Source organism: Trematomus bernacchii, unplaced genomic scaffold, assembly GCF_902827165.1.
Source record: "Trematomus bernacchii unplaced genomic scaffold, fTreBer1.1, whole genome shotgun sequence".
In the NCBI taxonomy this organism is placed as follows: domain Eukaryota; kingdom Metazoa; phylum Chordata; class Actinopteri; order Perciformes; family Nototheniidae; genus Trematomus; species Trematomus bernacchii.
Window position 1 is genome coordinate 549,191 of NW_022987973.1, and position 16,859 is coordinate 566,049.

Consider the following 16,859-nt stretch of genomic DNA (forward strand, 5'->3'; position numbering starts at 1 on the left):
AAAAAAAGTGCTGAAAAAAAGGAAGAATAAAAGCAAGGCTTGAAAGCAATGAATGGCCCACTCGGGGATAGAAAGGCCTCGTGTCCATCCGAGGCGTATTTCATATTCCGCTCAGTCACACCAGTCAGAAAGCAATCTCAGGTAACAGACCTTATGTTAATACCACATGAGTTGCGTCCTTTCAGAAAGACAAAAGCTCACTGAGGGCATTATGCCAACTCTCTCCTCCCCTGCTCCACTGGCACGCCGGAGGATTTCATCTGGAGAGAAGAGTGTTGTCATTGTTCTGCTTGTCTGTGAAGGCTTGATTAGAGGAGCTTTTACACCATTTCTAAAGGCCTGGCTTTGATGCTTTCTATTGGCTTAACATATTGCCCATAATGAGCTGGTGCAGCACCTTGCTCATTACCTGGATCTCAGGTCACTGTGGGAGTAATTTGGCAGATTCGTGCCAGGTTCAAAGCCCCAGACTTTATTCATTATAAAGGCATATTTTCCAGTTGTTTAAGCCATTTCCTGTTCCTGCTCAGAAGTGCTTTTTTCCACACATACTGTACGTGTCATTATAATAACAGGTGTTAAAGAACACAAAGAGAAAGTCTCATAACATTGGAGAATAATGTCGTTCTTTACAGCTATTCAAATTCTCTGTGACAAAGCCCAATAAAGAGGGACTATATTTATCTGCAAAAGATCAAGTGGTAGGTGCAGAGAAAGAGACATAAGAATATGTTTTCATATTATTTCCACTCCCTCTGAGGTTGCCAAAGTTAGTAGTTCACTTGCCGACAATGGGTGTCAAACAGCACCTTTTAAATAAGACAGATTTAGACTTCTAAATAATAAGCTCATGTTGGATTTTCCAAAGAAAAATAGTAAATATAACCTTTTTGAATAGCAAGGTTGTACACTGATGAACAGCTTTTGAAAGAGTGTTGCAAACAATAGTAAACAGTTCATATAGAGCACATGTGTCAAACTCAAGGCCCGGGGGCCAAATCAGGCCCTTGGCGGATTTAATTTCGGCCCGCAGGGTAATTTCTAATTACTATTAGATCTGGCCCGCCGGTATATTGCACGCACACCTTCACTCAATCCTGAGGATTTCCTCAGCTCAGAGCCTGAGCCCAAACATTGATGAACTTGCACCCAAGATGAGATGCCAAGTATCTGGCTTGAACTAGCATCACAGAGCAGCACACTGAGTTTCAATGTTTCCTTCTGCACTTTCTTTCTTGAGACAACAGGGCATGTTTGTTTTTTCTTTGAGGGGAAATGTTTTTTTGAAGCTGTTGTTGGCCTGTGGAAAAATGTAATCATAACAAAGGACTCGGGAAAAGCTGCAGATAGAGCCATAAGAAATGAATGCAACTGATTATTTAATGTGTAATGTTGTTTTTATAGGCAATAATGTAAACTTTGTTAGTCCCAGGTTTAATATGTGCAATAAGTTAATAAACATTGAACGAGTCCGGCCCTCGACTAGTAGCCTACCGATTTTTTTATTTTGACCCACTGTGTATTTGAGTTTGACACCCCTGATATAGAGTATTGCAATTTCAGTTCTATGTTGACGTGAGGGTGGATTCACAGTAGGCTAGAGGATTTAATCTCAACAGATTATATATAGCCAATACTCCTCTCACAGTTGACAACAAAAGGGACCCACATATGGTGTGCAATAACAGCTTTTCTATACCATATGTGTGACGGCATATCGTAGTGTCTCCATGACAACTTCACATGATTTTCCAAGGCGAATCTTCCTGAAGCTGCAGTTACGAGGCTTGTGATGGCAGTCTATGCATAGAAAACAGTAGCCAGAAACAATACACCAACATGTGTGTATGCTGCAACACATACAGTACCACACCTGACTTCACAGTCTAAATGGAAATGCTCTTCTCCTGCTCGGTTTGAAATACCATCTCATCTTGGCAAGCAGTTTCCTTTTTAATCTACTTGAAAGGCAATGGCACTTGTATTCACTATTGTTTGTTGACATTGATTCCTTCAGCACAGTGGAAAAGCTGTGGTTTTAAAATACCCTTGGAGGCAGTTTGAGGTGGAAATTGCCCGCAGGTGTGCATGCATATAAAGCAGTAATGGGGACAGACGGACACAAAGCGCTGTTTGGGTGCTGGGCTCATGAAAGGGCAATCCACTGATTGAGTTGTCGCATTCACAGATGCAGTAATAAAACTAAGCAGGGCAATTACTGTAAATGGAGAACGCTAGGTAGCGGAGGGGGGCCCGCAATATGTCCTCCCCCAAAAGACCCTGATGGGAGACAAGCAGACAAAGCTAATGTAGCATTCTGTAATAAGGCTGGGGGGGAATGGGGCTTAGCGAGTGGAAACAACACCCTGACAAGCAACAGTGGATGTTAATAAAGCTTATAGGCTATCTGCAACTTCCTTGTTTATGTTACTAGCTGTCCAATTATATTGCCTTCTTTAAAAATGAATACATTCAACTAAAACAGAGGGCATATTAAAGAGCATAACTTTACATTTGGGAAAGGAAGGAAGAGCAAATGAACAAGCAGTGTCCGTAAGGATATGATATGATAATCAGTAATGTCGGTTAGAAATAATGTGCAGCTGCATTGCCATCTAGTGTACAAATATGTGAATAACAGGATGGCTTTCAGAGCATTATAAGAAACACAAACAATAGTTAACATTGCAACCCAATTTGCTTATGATTATATGCGTTTGTAAGATTGAGAAACAAATAAACAATAACATTTTGATCCGAATGTTCCTTATTACTTTATCATAAATCGGCATTTCGAGTTAAATAAAAAAGACAATTGAATCAGTTTCAAGGACAAATGTCGGAAATGAATGTTCGTGTGTAACTAATATGATAGTGTCAAGAACAAGTAGTGATTTTAAATAACCCCTGCTTGTCAGATCAGCATTGTTTTAATATAATTCAGTAAAAAAACAGCCCCAATTACATGCTGGGGTTTAAGAGAAGACCAACAATCTGAGATTTGAGAAGGGTGAGAAACAGAAAGGGGGATAAAACATGATTCTTCATTTATTAGTGATAACAAAATGTGTGACAATTAATGTTGACCCCCACCCAAACTGACATTGAGTGCATTGCCTTACTCTATTATGTCCTAATGATTTTGTGCAAGTTTATTGTGAATGTTTGCTGAGGAAGTAAATATCTAAACATTACACACAGGAGATGGGATTATTGCAGTGATGTACTATAACAAATTACATTTTTTATTTATTTGTTTTGTGTTCTTTGTCAGTAGTTTATTATGTAGACGTTATGGCAATTCATGATGTAATTCTAAAGTGTTAGGTACAGGGGAGCGACCAAATGTCCCTTTTGGGTCTCAAGCTGAAAGAGTTTGAGAACCCTTGAAATAGAGTATAATTGAGAATGAGTAATGCCATACGTTTACAGTCAATGTCATCTTTTTAGTAACAGGAAGCCAGGCTCAGAAGTGGATGAGGTAAGCATGATCACATTTATTACAATAAATCATATTAATAACAAAAGTCTGTCATCACCAAGAGAGACTCTGATGTGATGCTGTAAATGTGAAAAACAGGGTAATCATAATACATCTGAATACTGTAGAAGACAAGCTGTTCCCAGGTCTATAAAAGCCTCCGTCTGTGGGGCGATGGCTCAGAGTCCGGGGCCTCCAGCAAATATGAGCTCCAGGGCAGATTGGATGTCACCATCTGTGGCCTGCAGCACCCTCAGCATCAGATCCTCGTCCTGGATCCCCATGTCTCTGAGCTGCTGCATCTGGGACTGCCAGCGGCCCTAGCAGAACAAAAACACATTCACTGAATAAGTATTTCATCCAAAAGACCATCCAAAATCCAGAGCTGAATTTAAAGCACCAATCATTTCCATTCCTGCCTCGTTTTGCTTCAAAATATACAAATATTTTACCTAAAAAAGGACAGTAACTTAATTTAATCGATAATTCAGAGTACACTTTCTCCATTAATTGCGGCATTGAGTCTGTTCGGCCTCACCTGTAGAGCCGACATGTTGGAGGCTTGCAGAGCTTGCTGCAGCGCCTGGCTGAAGAGATCGTTACTCACTGGGGTCCCTGCTGGCATGGGGGCTACGCCACTAGAGGGGTCCGACTATAGCAAAAACAAAAATCAGATTTTGTATGTTTTCAATACATAATAATGTCCTTAAAGTTCCATATTTTAAGCTCAATACAACATCGGTTCAGTAGTAAAATGGGTAGTAAAATATGTGTGTGTAATATTTTTCTCCTTGTTATGTTACCTGGCTAGAAGTTGTTGGAGTGACCGCGCTGCTGTCAGGCGTGCTGGCGAGGGCCAAAGCTGTGGCCAGCTCGCTCTGCGTTATTGGTCGAGGGCCCGTCGCTCCGCTGTGGCTCAGAGACACTGGGCGTATTCCTGCCGAGCCTCCTGCTCTGTGTGAGGGACCCGCGGGGCTCCCCTGTTACACACACACACACACACACACAGACGTTAGCATCATCAGTTATCCTGTACATGACACGTGATGTTCAGAAAGAGGCGGAGGTACTTACGGACTGGAAGTCGTCCTCATCGTCAGACATGCCCTCAAACATGAAGCCCCCTGCCAGGTAAAAAGGATTATGTATTTGTAGTGAAAAACACAACAAAATGGATTCAAAATATCTATGCATGTTCTATTTTAAGGCACATACTATACTCTAGGTTTTATTTCATTGAGAACATTGACCTTGTGTCTCACTTCAATCTGTTGTTTAAATTTGTGTAGCTTGCCAACAACACTTCTTCATAACTGTGGGGGAAACCTCTGTAGCAATGGAGAGTCAGGACTCAGAGAGACACGAGGAGAGCTGGAGCTTTGATGGCAAACACTGACGGTTTATTTGGAGCTACGGCCGGAGAATTGACAAGACAGGTGGTGTGTCACGAGTTGACTCAGCGGTTGCCAAACCAATTCTGAAGAACTCTTTCTGTAGCTCAAGGTTTTAACTAGTTCGGAGTGTAATAATCAACATTCTTCATCAGCGAGACTAAACAAATATGGACCCTGAATCTAACTAGAGCTCTCGTCCATAGGAAAGAATGTGCGCCAGGGAACCTTCGTCCCTGAACAGTAAACTACCTCATGACGGCTTGTGCTCTGTCATAGACTGGCAACAACAATGCGCCCAAGCTGCCCCTCCTTAAGAGAGATAGCAGCAATACCCAAGGCCGTAGACCTATGCCATGGGAAAGGAGACAGTGAGAGGAGAAAATGATGAACTGTGTCCAAGTTTGAATACCTAAGCAAATTATTCCCTAACAATAACCATATTCCCTCTCTTGCTTGCCATAGGTTATGCCTGTTTTTATTGCACCCTGTCCTCGCTCACCTGGCATATCGCTGTAGGAGCTGGCGGAGACGTTGCGAGAGGAGCTGGCACTGGCCTGAGCGGGCATGCTGCCGGCCACAGAGTGCAGCACCAGGATGATGGCATTGACGAGGGCCGGGTGTGAAGAGATCAATCTATGAAACAGACAAGTATAGATGGGAATTTAAAGGACTTTCCACGTGTGTGTGTACGTGCTGTACTCACTTATTATGTGTTACATTAGAGTGAATAACAAAGAAAAGCCAAACTTACACATCCAGCATGCTGGGGTCTGTGAACTGCACAAAGAGATCTTTGTCTTGAAGCACGCCTGAGCAAATAAAAGGGCGTATTGGGAAATGTAACCATTTGCATACTTGCACAAAATAGGATGGTAATATGAATAAAACTCAGCATGTCTTACCTAAGGCAACTGGGTCTAACCTGAGCCCGGGTGTGGCCACAATGATCTGATCCAGAGACTCTTTATTTGTCAGCATTTTATAAACCTATGTGAGGGGGAAATACAGTACGTTTCATTGGTAAATATAGATCTGAAACATTTCGATACTATCTACATTTTTAGGCTTAATACACATGCAGATTTTACACAAGGTTGGACGAGTTACCCACTGATGGTGAAACATTAAAATAAAATATACAGTATAGGCAATCTACACATCCTTTGAATATAAATATACCATCCTTGACTTCAAACTACATTAGAACCATCCACAGCGTTTTATATAGATCTGTCATAGAAGTGTAGATCTATTAAGATCTGAGGGATGTGTAGTGATTTCAAAAGTTGGTGCTGACACAGCCCTATCCACATCTGTGCCATTATCCATGGATCAAAGTCAAAACAAGTTGAATCTGAACTATCCCTTTATCACTTAAGCCAACATGTTGGTATTCCAAAATGGTGCGAGTAGGTGTACACCATGGAAAGCTGCCAGGCATTAATAGCTAAACCTCTTCCTGTTGAGGATCATCTTTGACCAGCTCGTAGCTGCCGAGGGTCCGGATCACACGGGAACAAAAACGCATCCAATCAGAGGTCAACAGCTGTCAACACAGGTGTGACTGCACCCGAGGGAAAAACTAAAAATAACCCCAGCTAAATAGTTACAAGGTTAGTGTGTCCAAAAATGTGTATAGTGCCAACAACACAATGCAGTCCTGTATTCGGCAGTGAAGGATAACCTATTTAAACTTGTACTGAGTGTAAGGCATGAGAAAGCCACCAAACTCCAATGGGTACAGTGATGTCTGATAACTCAGACGTTGTATTCCAAAGAGGATGAACTCTATATTTCATGCACCCTTTTCCACATTTGGTGAAGTTAAATCTCATCAGAAGAGGTCAACCAGAGCGCATGTTTTCAAGTCTGAAAACAAATCTACACAAGGCCTTAACCTATTCCCTTCTGTTGTAAAATAAGGCGGCGATATTGTAGCAAAGGCAAAACAAATATGGAAATGAATACACGTTTTTATACATTATGCCAAAGCAATATTCTAAATATATGTATGTGGAATGGAACATAATTTAAACTCATTGGATCATAAAGGGTTGTCTCCACCATGTGCTTGTCCCTGTGTGCGTTTTCTACTCACTGAGTCTCTGTAGGCAGAGTTTAGAGAGTGTAGAGCAGCGTGAAACACCCTGAACTCCCTGGCTGCTGTTGCTCTGTTCACAGGCTCTAGAAAAGGAAAACAGTTCAGATTGACTTTCAGTTTCACTTACAGTACAGCTTAAACAACATGTATTTCAATACTTAAATGACAAAGCAGACCTGAACGGCTCTCTGACTCTGGCCAGGTCTTTTTGAGGATGTGTAAGGTGGATCCCGGTTGAATCCCGCAGGCATCCAGAGTAAGGTCGTCCTTAAGCTTCCGACCACAGTGGACGAACTCTGATATGAGACATTATCATACATTTTAAGACAAAAAAATAACAATAAGACATACATTAAAACTACACACAGAGATGCATTTAATTCAAAGTTGATGGCTTGAGGTTCAAACACCACACATGTTACACACCTATTAGTTCAGGATCTGGGAAGGAGTCAGGGATCTGTGCTGCGACAAGCTGTTTTACAGTGGCGATTCTGTATCCTCCAGGAGGAACATCCCCAGGCATCATGTCTGGGAAGTGGAAGGTGGATTTGGGCTGATCCATCATCTTCAGAGACAGGCGCCATTCTGAAGAAGTCATCGCTACCTATAACATAAACAGAAAACACACTATCAACTACGTATTTACTCCATATTTGACGAGCTGTTGTTATTGTAAGCCGGTTGTTATTTACGTTAGCTATTATAATTTCCACTATGCTATGACACGTTCGGTACCACATGCTATAGATAATAGACATCAGAAAAATGCATTATCACCTCCAGCTTAATCTTTTTGGGGGTTTTTGACATCATAAATGACGTTAGCAAACCTGCTAAACCCCTGTTAGCTTCTTAGCATTTGCTAAAAAAAGCAGACAAAAACAAGCCGGTTCGCAAATTCAATTAGTAACGTATGTCTGGTTTAAAAGAATGCCTAGCAAATGTAAAATACATTACAGACATAAACGGCATGACAACTGTAGCCGTTGTAAAATAACCGCAGACTCACCGTTTTATTGTTGACACTCGATTCACTTCCTGGATTTTAGTCACGTGGTCTACGTAACGTTTACTTGCACCGTTCAAACAAAGGATCTTTCATTTCTGTGGCTTCCTCTGTATTTTTAACATCAATCTTAAAGTGTCTCCTTTTCCTCTTTCGCACTGACACGTAACGACCTAATTGTTAGCCAGTTTAGACCACTTGCATTATAGACAATATGTCCATATAGGCTACCTATTTTGTAAAAAAATAGATACACAATAAAAAACTTTTCCTGTGCTGCGGACCAAAGGTTCCCAATTGATTTTCCTGCTGCTACACAGCTACGTATTTAACATTTTCTAAAGCTGTGTCATGTCTTGGACAAACATGTTTCCAGACAGTAATGTCTGTATGTATGTCTCATTTTAGGGCAATTTAGGTCAAGTATTATTATTATTGCAGCCACATAACTGCTCACTAACAATAGCCTAGTTGTCTTTAGCCTACCACACAACTGGCAAATGTAATTTATGAATCATATTAAATAACGTGTCTAATATATAATCAATCAAATAGATGTATTAATCCACACACAAATTAATAGGCTATACAAATGTGCACTCAAAGTTAATTATGTGAGTTTCATTCCTATGGTTTCATATAAACTGCATAGTTGGCACTGGCAGCTCAGTGATACGTTCAAGGACCATGTGATAAGTCAATGCGGTTATTATAAGATAGTCTATACAGGCTACATGTAAAAAGTAATTTCGTGTGCCCAGCGAATGAAAGCAGTTGCATATGAACCGCAAACGTGTATTTATACGATACTTGGTCTACTGCATGTGTAAAGAAAAAAACATGTGTGTTCACAAACAGTTAAGCAGGGGGTCGGAACTCTCGGACTCTCCAGACTCATTTCTCCCCTATGACATCACTGCTGGACAAAGCAGCAAGGAGTGGTTACAGTTAAGAGACGCGTCCCAAATCAATGGAAGACTCTCACTCTGAAAACACATCTTACAGCTGTTTCCACCGTCAGGAAGAACTGTTATCGGCTCAGCAACAGTTTTAGAAGTGCTTTGTGTTGTCCGAGGAAGGAACTATACTGTGGAAAAATACATCGGCTTGTGCTGGTCAGAGAAAAGAGGAGTCCCTGCCGCTGGATGGTTGGTGCTTTCCAAGTTTCGCCTTCCTAACATGGTAAGAAATTAAGTTTGATATGAGAGCATAAGCTAACAGAGACGATATCGAAGACATAACTTTGGTTATTTTCCAACACGCGCAACAGCTGGCGGGGAACCACATTAACTCGAGTTAGGGTGAGTTGTTCACAGAATTGGCTTCATTCACTGGCTCTGTGTCATATATCTGTTATTTGTTGTAGTTTTAAAAAGCAAGCCAGAGGCCCGCTAAGCTATACAGTGTACTGTTTCACAGATGCAGAGCAATAACATCTATGAACAGGACGGCGCCCCCATTTGAGAAAAAGTCAATACTGCAGCAAGGCATTTCATCTTTCTAACTTCCATAAGTCAACATAGGGACATAACAGTAACAGTTAGCTTTTTTTTTAAACATACAGTAATACATGTTAAATAAAGCCCACCAAGTGCTTTATTTGGAGTCATACCAGCTTCAATATGACGTTTGATAGTCTCCAATATATGGACCTTTTATAATAAGGAAACACTACATATTTAAAAGTACAAGTTTCCTCACTCTTTCAAAAGAGGCTTGGCCACACTGGTAGCCAACCTGAGATTTGAAACCAAATAAAGGGTCAAAACAAAATTGAGTGCTCAGTAAATATTAGCAGGATGAAACAGTTAGAAAATACACTTTTCCTACACTGAACTACTGTATGCTTTTATTCAGAAAAACTGAAAGGTTTGGGAAGCGGTGTATAGGAGATGCTGTAGTCTGGTGATGTTGCCTGGCCTCATGCTGCCCTTATCACATGGTAATGCAGCTGTGCTCTGCTGGCAGGTACAGCTTCCTGTCATGTAGGAGGATGTAGTTACTGCTCTGACTTGGCTAGGAAATGAGATATGATATAGTGAAAAGATAATTATGTTATTTGACAATGTTCGAGATGTTCTAACACATTTTTTTCCCGAGATGTGATTGCAGTTTGGCAATTCATGGTCTTTTTTCATCTCCATGTTATTGCACATATGTCAAGCTGCCATAAGATAAAGGTTATGCTAAATTGGCTCCTGCAGCTTTACAAAAGCAGGCTGCTGGAGTATCCGTCACATTGCAAACATTTTTCTTCTCTTGACAAGACACGTACCAACAGCTCTCACTGCCACGGTTGCTAATTATCATTGAGATAAAAATAGCCAGTGTAGTATTGGGCTGGGCAAAAAGGCCAACGTCTTCTCTCACAATAGAGGTTATTTCATATTTCGATAACAGTATCAAGATACATAGTAGCATCTTTTCTGGTACTTCAATAAATACATAGTCTATGTGAAAATAAAAGATGATATAGCCTATCTTTTTACTTTCAAGTGTGAATTTAAAACAACATAACAAATTAAAAGGACTGTCATTTTAAAAACACTTAATTAAACAAATTAAGAGTTTTTAATAATATTCGAAAGAAAAAATGTTTAAGCCTTCATCCTGATAAAAACATATACAAATATATATATACAATAAAAAAGCGTGTATCTTTTGATATATTTCATCATATTGCGCAGCCCAGGTCTATTATTATGTTGCTTAATGGCACTGATGCATTGCCTATAGTGTGCAAAGTAAAATGGAGTTTCAGTAGTTAAAAAGAAAGTTGGCAAGTAACTTTCATACATCCCCTGAGCCAAAAAGCTTTCTTTAAGTTTATGGAGCTCTTCTCTTTTCAGTTTGACGAGCTAATGTATCATTTGACCAATGACTTGACTACTATGGGAACATTTCCTTGCATGAAGTGAATCCAGCCATCCCTTAAGAGGGCTTGCTTAATGCTCACCACTGCTGCCATATGGATTTGAAAGGCTCGTTTTCATCCCATGATGCCCTCCAAGGGACGGGGGTTTTCCAGGTGGGAAATGTTCCTATTGTCAAGGGTTGAATGGTTCCCAATGGTTTGAGAAGCTTGGCAATGGTGCCAGCCATATGCCAATGAGACATTTGGGCCCAGAAGGTCAGTTAGATCCATTATATTAATAGTGTTTAAAAATGGTCTTGTCATCCAGAAGAGGAAAATAACAGTTGTGTCAGTAAAAAGACAAGCGGACCACTGTCACAGATTTTTCCAAAGAATACTGAGTTGGTACAATGACCATGGCAAAACAGTAAATCTTAATGTTCTGTGATACTTAAAGAATCATTTCTCTCTCGTTTGACCTCAGTAAGAAGCTTAATAATCCTTAGTGCAGTGTCAAAATGAAATACACTGGTGATTATGGCTCAAAAGCTGCCGACCAATCACTAAAAGAAAGTCAAGACATTCATACTGTCAAACATTCTTTCAGTGACCAATTCTTTTACATATTAATGATCTTCAATTTAGAGAGCACCATTATCAAAAAAGAGCCATGAATAAGTGTATAAGTGAATAAGTCATTGGGGTAATATGATGGATAACATAGCCTTTTAAAAATACAACCTTTTACAGTTAAAGTTGTATCATTATATTCTTTAGGTTGCGACTTGGGAGCGTGGTCAGCTTGTTTTGATTTCTGACAGTGAGTGGAATCGTTAAAGGTGCATCGTAAAATGACAGGAAGGAAAACACATTAAAATGCCGGCATGGGGTCCTTTAAAAACCTTGAATCATTCAGTAACAAAACTTTTGATGGCTTCCTGGTGTCTGGACAACACAGACAGTCAGACTGTGGTTTGGTGTGTTGGCATTTTGTAGTTCATTATGTCTTTAGTTGATATATTTACAGAAACCTTGTCCTTTTGGAGAGGCTGGCTGCGGTATGTGCCTGGTCTTTTCCTCATTTGATATTTATCCCCATTTTTAAACGTCTACGCATTGAATAAGCCACATTCTCTGCCTTTGAGGGCAAGTATCTTGGGAGATTCAGATGGTTTTGCAGGGATCTCTTTTGAGTTTGTTTCTGGCAGGCCTGAATGGAAAGGCCTGAAAGTTCTGATGGTCCAGAGCAAATGGTGAGTGTGCGCTGTTGGAAAGTTACGGATGAATCTGCACTTCTGCCCACATCTTCTCTGCTAAAGCCATAACTGGAACCTCATGGAAAACGCTTTGGTTCAGCCATGAGGTGGAGCCACAGCTGACAGCAATTTCGAATCATTTATAACACCAAAACATCCCGACTGATCTGTTAGCTGCCTTCTCCAATCTACAGGAACTCATATATGTCCACATATATAGAAAAACTAGGTTTGAATTAAAAATGTGAATTTGATTTAACCTGAATCTGCTCAACCGTAAGGATTCACTTTTCTTGCTTTGAAGCTTAAATTATATGTTTCCAGTATAGACAGACACAAACTACAGGTGTTGTTACTGATATCTTCTGTTTCTGTAAAACTACATGTAACACTATATGGTTTTGAATGTAGTTAACAGAAGAAACTAAAATGAATAGGTGAAAGCATCCTATGACAACAGGATGAATATGGAAAGATATACTGCCAAACAAAAGTTGGTATAACCCTTTTGTCTTGTTTGTTAACAGCCACATAACTAAATGATAGAGAGAAGAAGAAATGTAACTCCTCCAGTGTATCTGAGCATCCTCAATGTCAGTTTATACAGACCAGCAGTATTAAAAGCAGTTGCATTTCTAATGTGTGCTTTCCATCTTGAACGCCAACCCTAAAGATGAGTTATTATGGTCCTTGGTCTTGGAATGACCTTCAATCAAGCCTTAAACTGATGGCACTTGTCCCAATAGCCTGTTTTAAATTGAAGCTGTCTGAGGTCCTTACCACCAGCTGATCTTGCAGTAATAAGTAATGTACCTTTCTTACTGTCCTAATGTGCACAATGTAGTGACTGCTTTTCGTCTTTTTGTTTACTTAGTTGTGTTTTCTGTATTTTATATGTCTGTGTTATGTGTAAGAACGTTGCTGCCTTCTTGGCCAGGTCAGCATTGTAAATTAAATTTTGTCTCAATGTTTTCATCTGGTTAAATAAAGGTTAAATACAAATAAATACATTAAAAAAAGATAAGCTACTGCACATGTAGCTTTACTTAAAGGGGACCTATCATGCAAAATGCACTTTTTGATGTCTTTTATACATAAATATGTGTCCCCGGTGTGTCAGGGAACTCACGCAGCGTCAGAAAATAAAACCCTCTCTCTTTTCCTCCGTACCCAAATCTCTAAAAACGGGGGTACAACGGAGCTGATCCAGATTTGCGTCCGATATGACATAATATCGGAAATGTAGGCTGGCTTTACACCCACGGCCCTATCAGAAACGTTGCTATCAGAAACAATGCCCGACTGTTTTGGACGTAATATGGTCGGTGTTTACATTAGCATCGCTAACACTCAGAGCTAACCTGTACTGGAGAGCATGTGTGTGAAGAAGCAGGAAATAAAAAGGACTCACCTTGTGGTATAACCGGCAAGAGAGAAAGCCTTTGAGCTCCATACTGTTTCAGTGACAGTGACAGTGTGACAGTAGAGAGAGAGAGATCTTTTAAAAAATATATTGAAAGTTAGAAACGGAGATGGTTCGATAAAATGTGCAAGATAAAGTTTATGTAGCATTTCTTTATTGTCGAAATTATGACATTATATAATGGGATAAAATCAAAGTGAATGGCCTGCTGCTGCTGAATGCATCGGGCAAGTGACTGAAAAAAGTTATTACATAGTTTCAGATAATAATAATAATTAATAATGATAATTCATTCTATTTAGAGGCGCCTTTCAAAGCACCCAAAACACCTTACAATTCATAAAATATTCTAAGGAAAGGTTTAAGACAGGACAAAGAATGCAGTCCGGGGGATGTTTTTTATGTGGGGTGCAGATGAGAGGGAGCTTTCCAGAATGACACCAAGATGTCGTGTTTGAGTTGTGCTCTTGATAAGCCACTAAAACAGTAAAATACGTGTCTCCTGTTCACTAAAACATACCCATCTGTTATGGAAAAAGAAAGTATTCCAAAAGTATTCTAAAAGTAATCTGAATACGTTACTTTTTTAAGACACGTAACTGTATTCGGATTACTTTCAGAGCCATGTATTCAGTATTCAGTAACTGATTACATTTACAAAGTAACCCTCTGTCCCAACCCTGGCTATTGCCTAAAAATAGCATGATAAGTGCACTTTAAGTTTTCCCATTGTTATGTATATGATTTGAAATGTAGTGACACTCAGTGGTTGTTTTGAAAATGTCACCCTCACTGAGGAAAGCAGCCCTACACACACACACACACACACACACACACACACACACACACACACACACACACACACACACACACACACACACACACACACACACACACACACACAATCTGAAACACTGGTGCTAAGAAGAATGGGCTGAAGGCAAAACATAGTCCACACCAATTTTCACTATCAATATCTATTGCTGCTACAAACCAAAACATTTGCCATCAGAATAACTTCAAATATAAAAATATAAAAGGAGCTGTTATCAACCATGTGCTTCCTCTTTCAGCCACTAAAACGTCTCAGGGCACATACACCTGTTTCCTGTGTATTTAAAGAGGAATTTAAAGTATTGTGATACATGAGAATATGAATAACTCATGAAAAGGAAATAGAAAGGAAGCAGAACCATGTGTGTCATGCTAAGACACGTCATGTTTTGAAGTAGTGTTGTATCAGTTACCTAACCATAGTCACTGTATAACCTACACCGTACACAGTAGAAAATCAATGTATTGCTGTGTGCGGGGGCGGCAGCAAAACATTATAGCTACAGGAAAGAAAGGCCCTCCTAAAAAAATCAATATCAGTTTAAGTGTTTGCTATATTTAGAATATTACCTCCGTCAGACCGCCGTTTCCGACGGGAAACTGAAGCCACTATCAAAGCCCTACTCAATGCCACCGGTCCTCATGACAAAAACAGCAATTATACCGAGCAGAACAGGTGAGAGCGAAGATGAATACAGGCTTCAGATCCCTGTCTGACACAAAGGCCTGCCTGCTGGCAAGGTTAAATGGTGTAAATATAATAGCCTAGACTTATTTAGATTTTTGTATGTGGGCCTTATTTTTAGCTATTCACACTACATTTGTACATGTTGCTGCTGTCATCATCCACAGCAGTACATTGCTGATGGTACTCATTTCTCATGAGAACTCTTCATATTCTATTCATTTCTCTTTTTTATCTTCTTCTTTTTCTTGTATTCTACGCACTTGCAACCAATACAGTTTATAAATGTCATTGGTTTCGTTTTATTTACTATGTTTAAATACACCTTTCCAATTAGTTCAGTATTCTTTTTGCTATAGAATACACTATCTCCTGTTTCCAAACAGGTATTATCCAAAGTATTCAGCAGGGTTTAAATTGTTAAATGTTTTCATCTTACCCTCCAGGTAGATTAAGACTTAACACCACCTTAATCTAGGTGATCCATTACTTCTTTTGAATATTTATCAGTGGTCTTATTGCTCTGAGATTTACCAACAAACATATTTGCATTCATCCCAGAAGATACTGTGAGAGAACATGGACACTGGAAATGCAACAGTGAATTTGCTTTTCGATTTAGCTGTTATACTTCCAGTTTTGCCTAAAATAAAAGTACTGTTTGTGAAATGCCAAATACAAATGCAAATAGTGACCTCTACCAAACTCTCCAAGAATATTACCTCATGAATATGTTATGGGTGGTAGAGTGGAAGTAGACAGGGAGGGGATGTTTTGTCTGTATCTACTCACTCCTAAAAAAGCATTTTTCCGTCTAGAATGACTCATTTTGGAAGTCCCTATTCATCTTCACAGCTTTCTGAAAGAGAAGAGCCTTGAGCAAGCAAGAGAAACGTCTGACAGTCACATTCAGACAAAGATTTAATATATCTAACTTTTAAATACGCCTGTACTCCATAAAATATGATGGATTGTCTCAAACCCCGCCCACTTGAGAGACCACACACAGAAACAGAACACACCCCTGTCTGTTTCTGTCTATCACCAACAGATCTTTTCATTTTTCTGTACTATTGTGTGTATTCTGTGCTATTACAAGCTTCCTCCTCCTCAGATGTCTGTGTTTCTTTCCCCTTGCAGAGCTGTGTCTGAGTTGATCTGCAGTTTGAATCCACCCTGGAAGACCATGCTGTCCCTCCTGCTGACCGCGATGATGGCCCTCCAAACTATGGGTGGGTGTTTAACCCCGGTAGACCAGAGTCACCGCAGTAGAATGCCTCTGCCTGTTAAACAATACGCCCTGCAGAGCCTATTAGTCTTCCTCCTTCAAAGGCTTCACTGGGCAAAACAACAGTTTAAATGAGGCAACTCCCAATAATAATGTGCTGAAAGTTTGAAAGTTATAAATGTTTAAACTCTCATCAATCCAGAAAAGTTACCACAAAAACATTTTCTTATTTATATAGATGTTGTGCCTCAAGGAGTAAAAGACAATTTTCAGTGTTACAACCCTATGATATGGCTGTGAGTTTTTATATGTTTTTAATAATTCAGCTTGTAAAACAGAATAGCTTTGACCTTTTGCAGACAGGTGAGGAATGGAGCGTTGGGCTTGGGTGAAAAGTGCCAGAAGTGCAGTTTTTCTGCTGTGACTCAGGGAGTGTGGGGAACTCATCGTCTTATATTTATAACACTGGGAAGCAGGGCTGTGGTTGATGTTGCAACTGAGGACTCATAACTCACACACTCAAAAGTTTGACTTCAGTAGAAATGGTGCTCGAAGAAGAACTTGCGTCATCATAAAAACAAGACAAATAGCCTG

At 39.9% G+C, this 16,859-nt stretch overlaps 2 protein-coding genes across 3 annotated transcripts in view; one reads left to right on the forward strand and one right to left on the reverse strand.

Moving 5' to 3' along the window:
* Positions 1-3,032: 3,032 nt before the first annotated feature.
* Positions 3,033-8,070, reverse strand: LOC117471325 (ubiquitin-like protein 7). 2 transcript variants are annotated; one of them, XM_034116233.1, is made up of 11 exons: positions 7,989-8,070; positions 7,403-7,583; positions 7,153-7,272; positions 6,974-7,059; positions 5,778-5,862; positions 5,627-5,684; positions 5,375-5,508; positions 4,556-4,605; positions 4,285-4,461; positions 4,020-4,133; positions 3,033-3,801 (listed from the first exon to the last, which is right to left on the reverse strand). In XM_034116233.1, exons 2-11 carry the CDS (start codon positions 7,575-7,577, stop codon positions 3,661-3,663), a joined length of 1,140 nt encoding a protein of 379 aa, XP_033972124.1. In that variant the 5' UTR covers positions 7,578-7,583; positions 7,989-8,070; the 3' UTR covers positions 3,033-3,660. The 2 variants fall into 2 exon arrangements, with proteins under 2 accessions (XP_033972124.1, XP_033972123.1); XM_034116232.1 differs by lacking the exon at positions 7,989-8,070 and adding an exon at positions 7,757-7,956.
* Positions 8,071-8,886: 816 nt separating this feature from the next.
* Positions 8,887-16,859, forward strand: part of cd276 (CD276 molecule) — a 67,649-nt gene continuing 59,676 nt past the window's right edge. Inside the window, exons 1-2 of the mRNA XM_034117101.1 lie at positions 8,887-9,167; positions 16,178-16,269. Of these exons, the coding sequence (XP_033972992.1) occupies positions 16,224-16,269 (46 nt within the window). The 5' untranslated portion in view covers positions 8,887-9,167; positions 16,178-16,223. The remainder of the gene's footprint in view (positions 9,168-16,177; positions 16,270-16,859) is intronic.

Coding starts and splice junctions, on each gene's coding strand:
- LOC117471325 (XM_034116232.1), bottom strand. CDS start 7,792: ATGATGTCAAAAACCCCCAAAAAGATTAAGCTGGAG. Junction 5,509..5,626: donor GACCCCAGCATGCTGGATGT/GTAAGTTTGGCT, acceptor TCTGTTTCATAG/ATTGATCTCTTCACACCCGG. Junction 4,134..4,284: donor CTCCAACAACTTCTAGCCAG/GTAACATAACAA, acceptor TTTTTGCTATAG/TCGGACCCCTCTAGTGGCGT.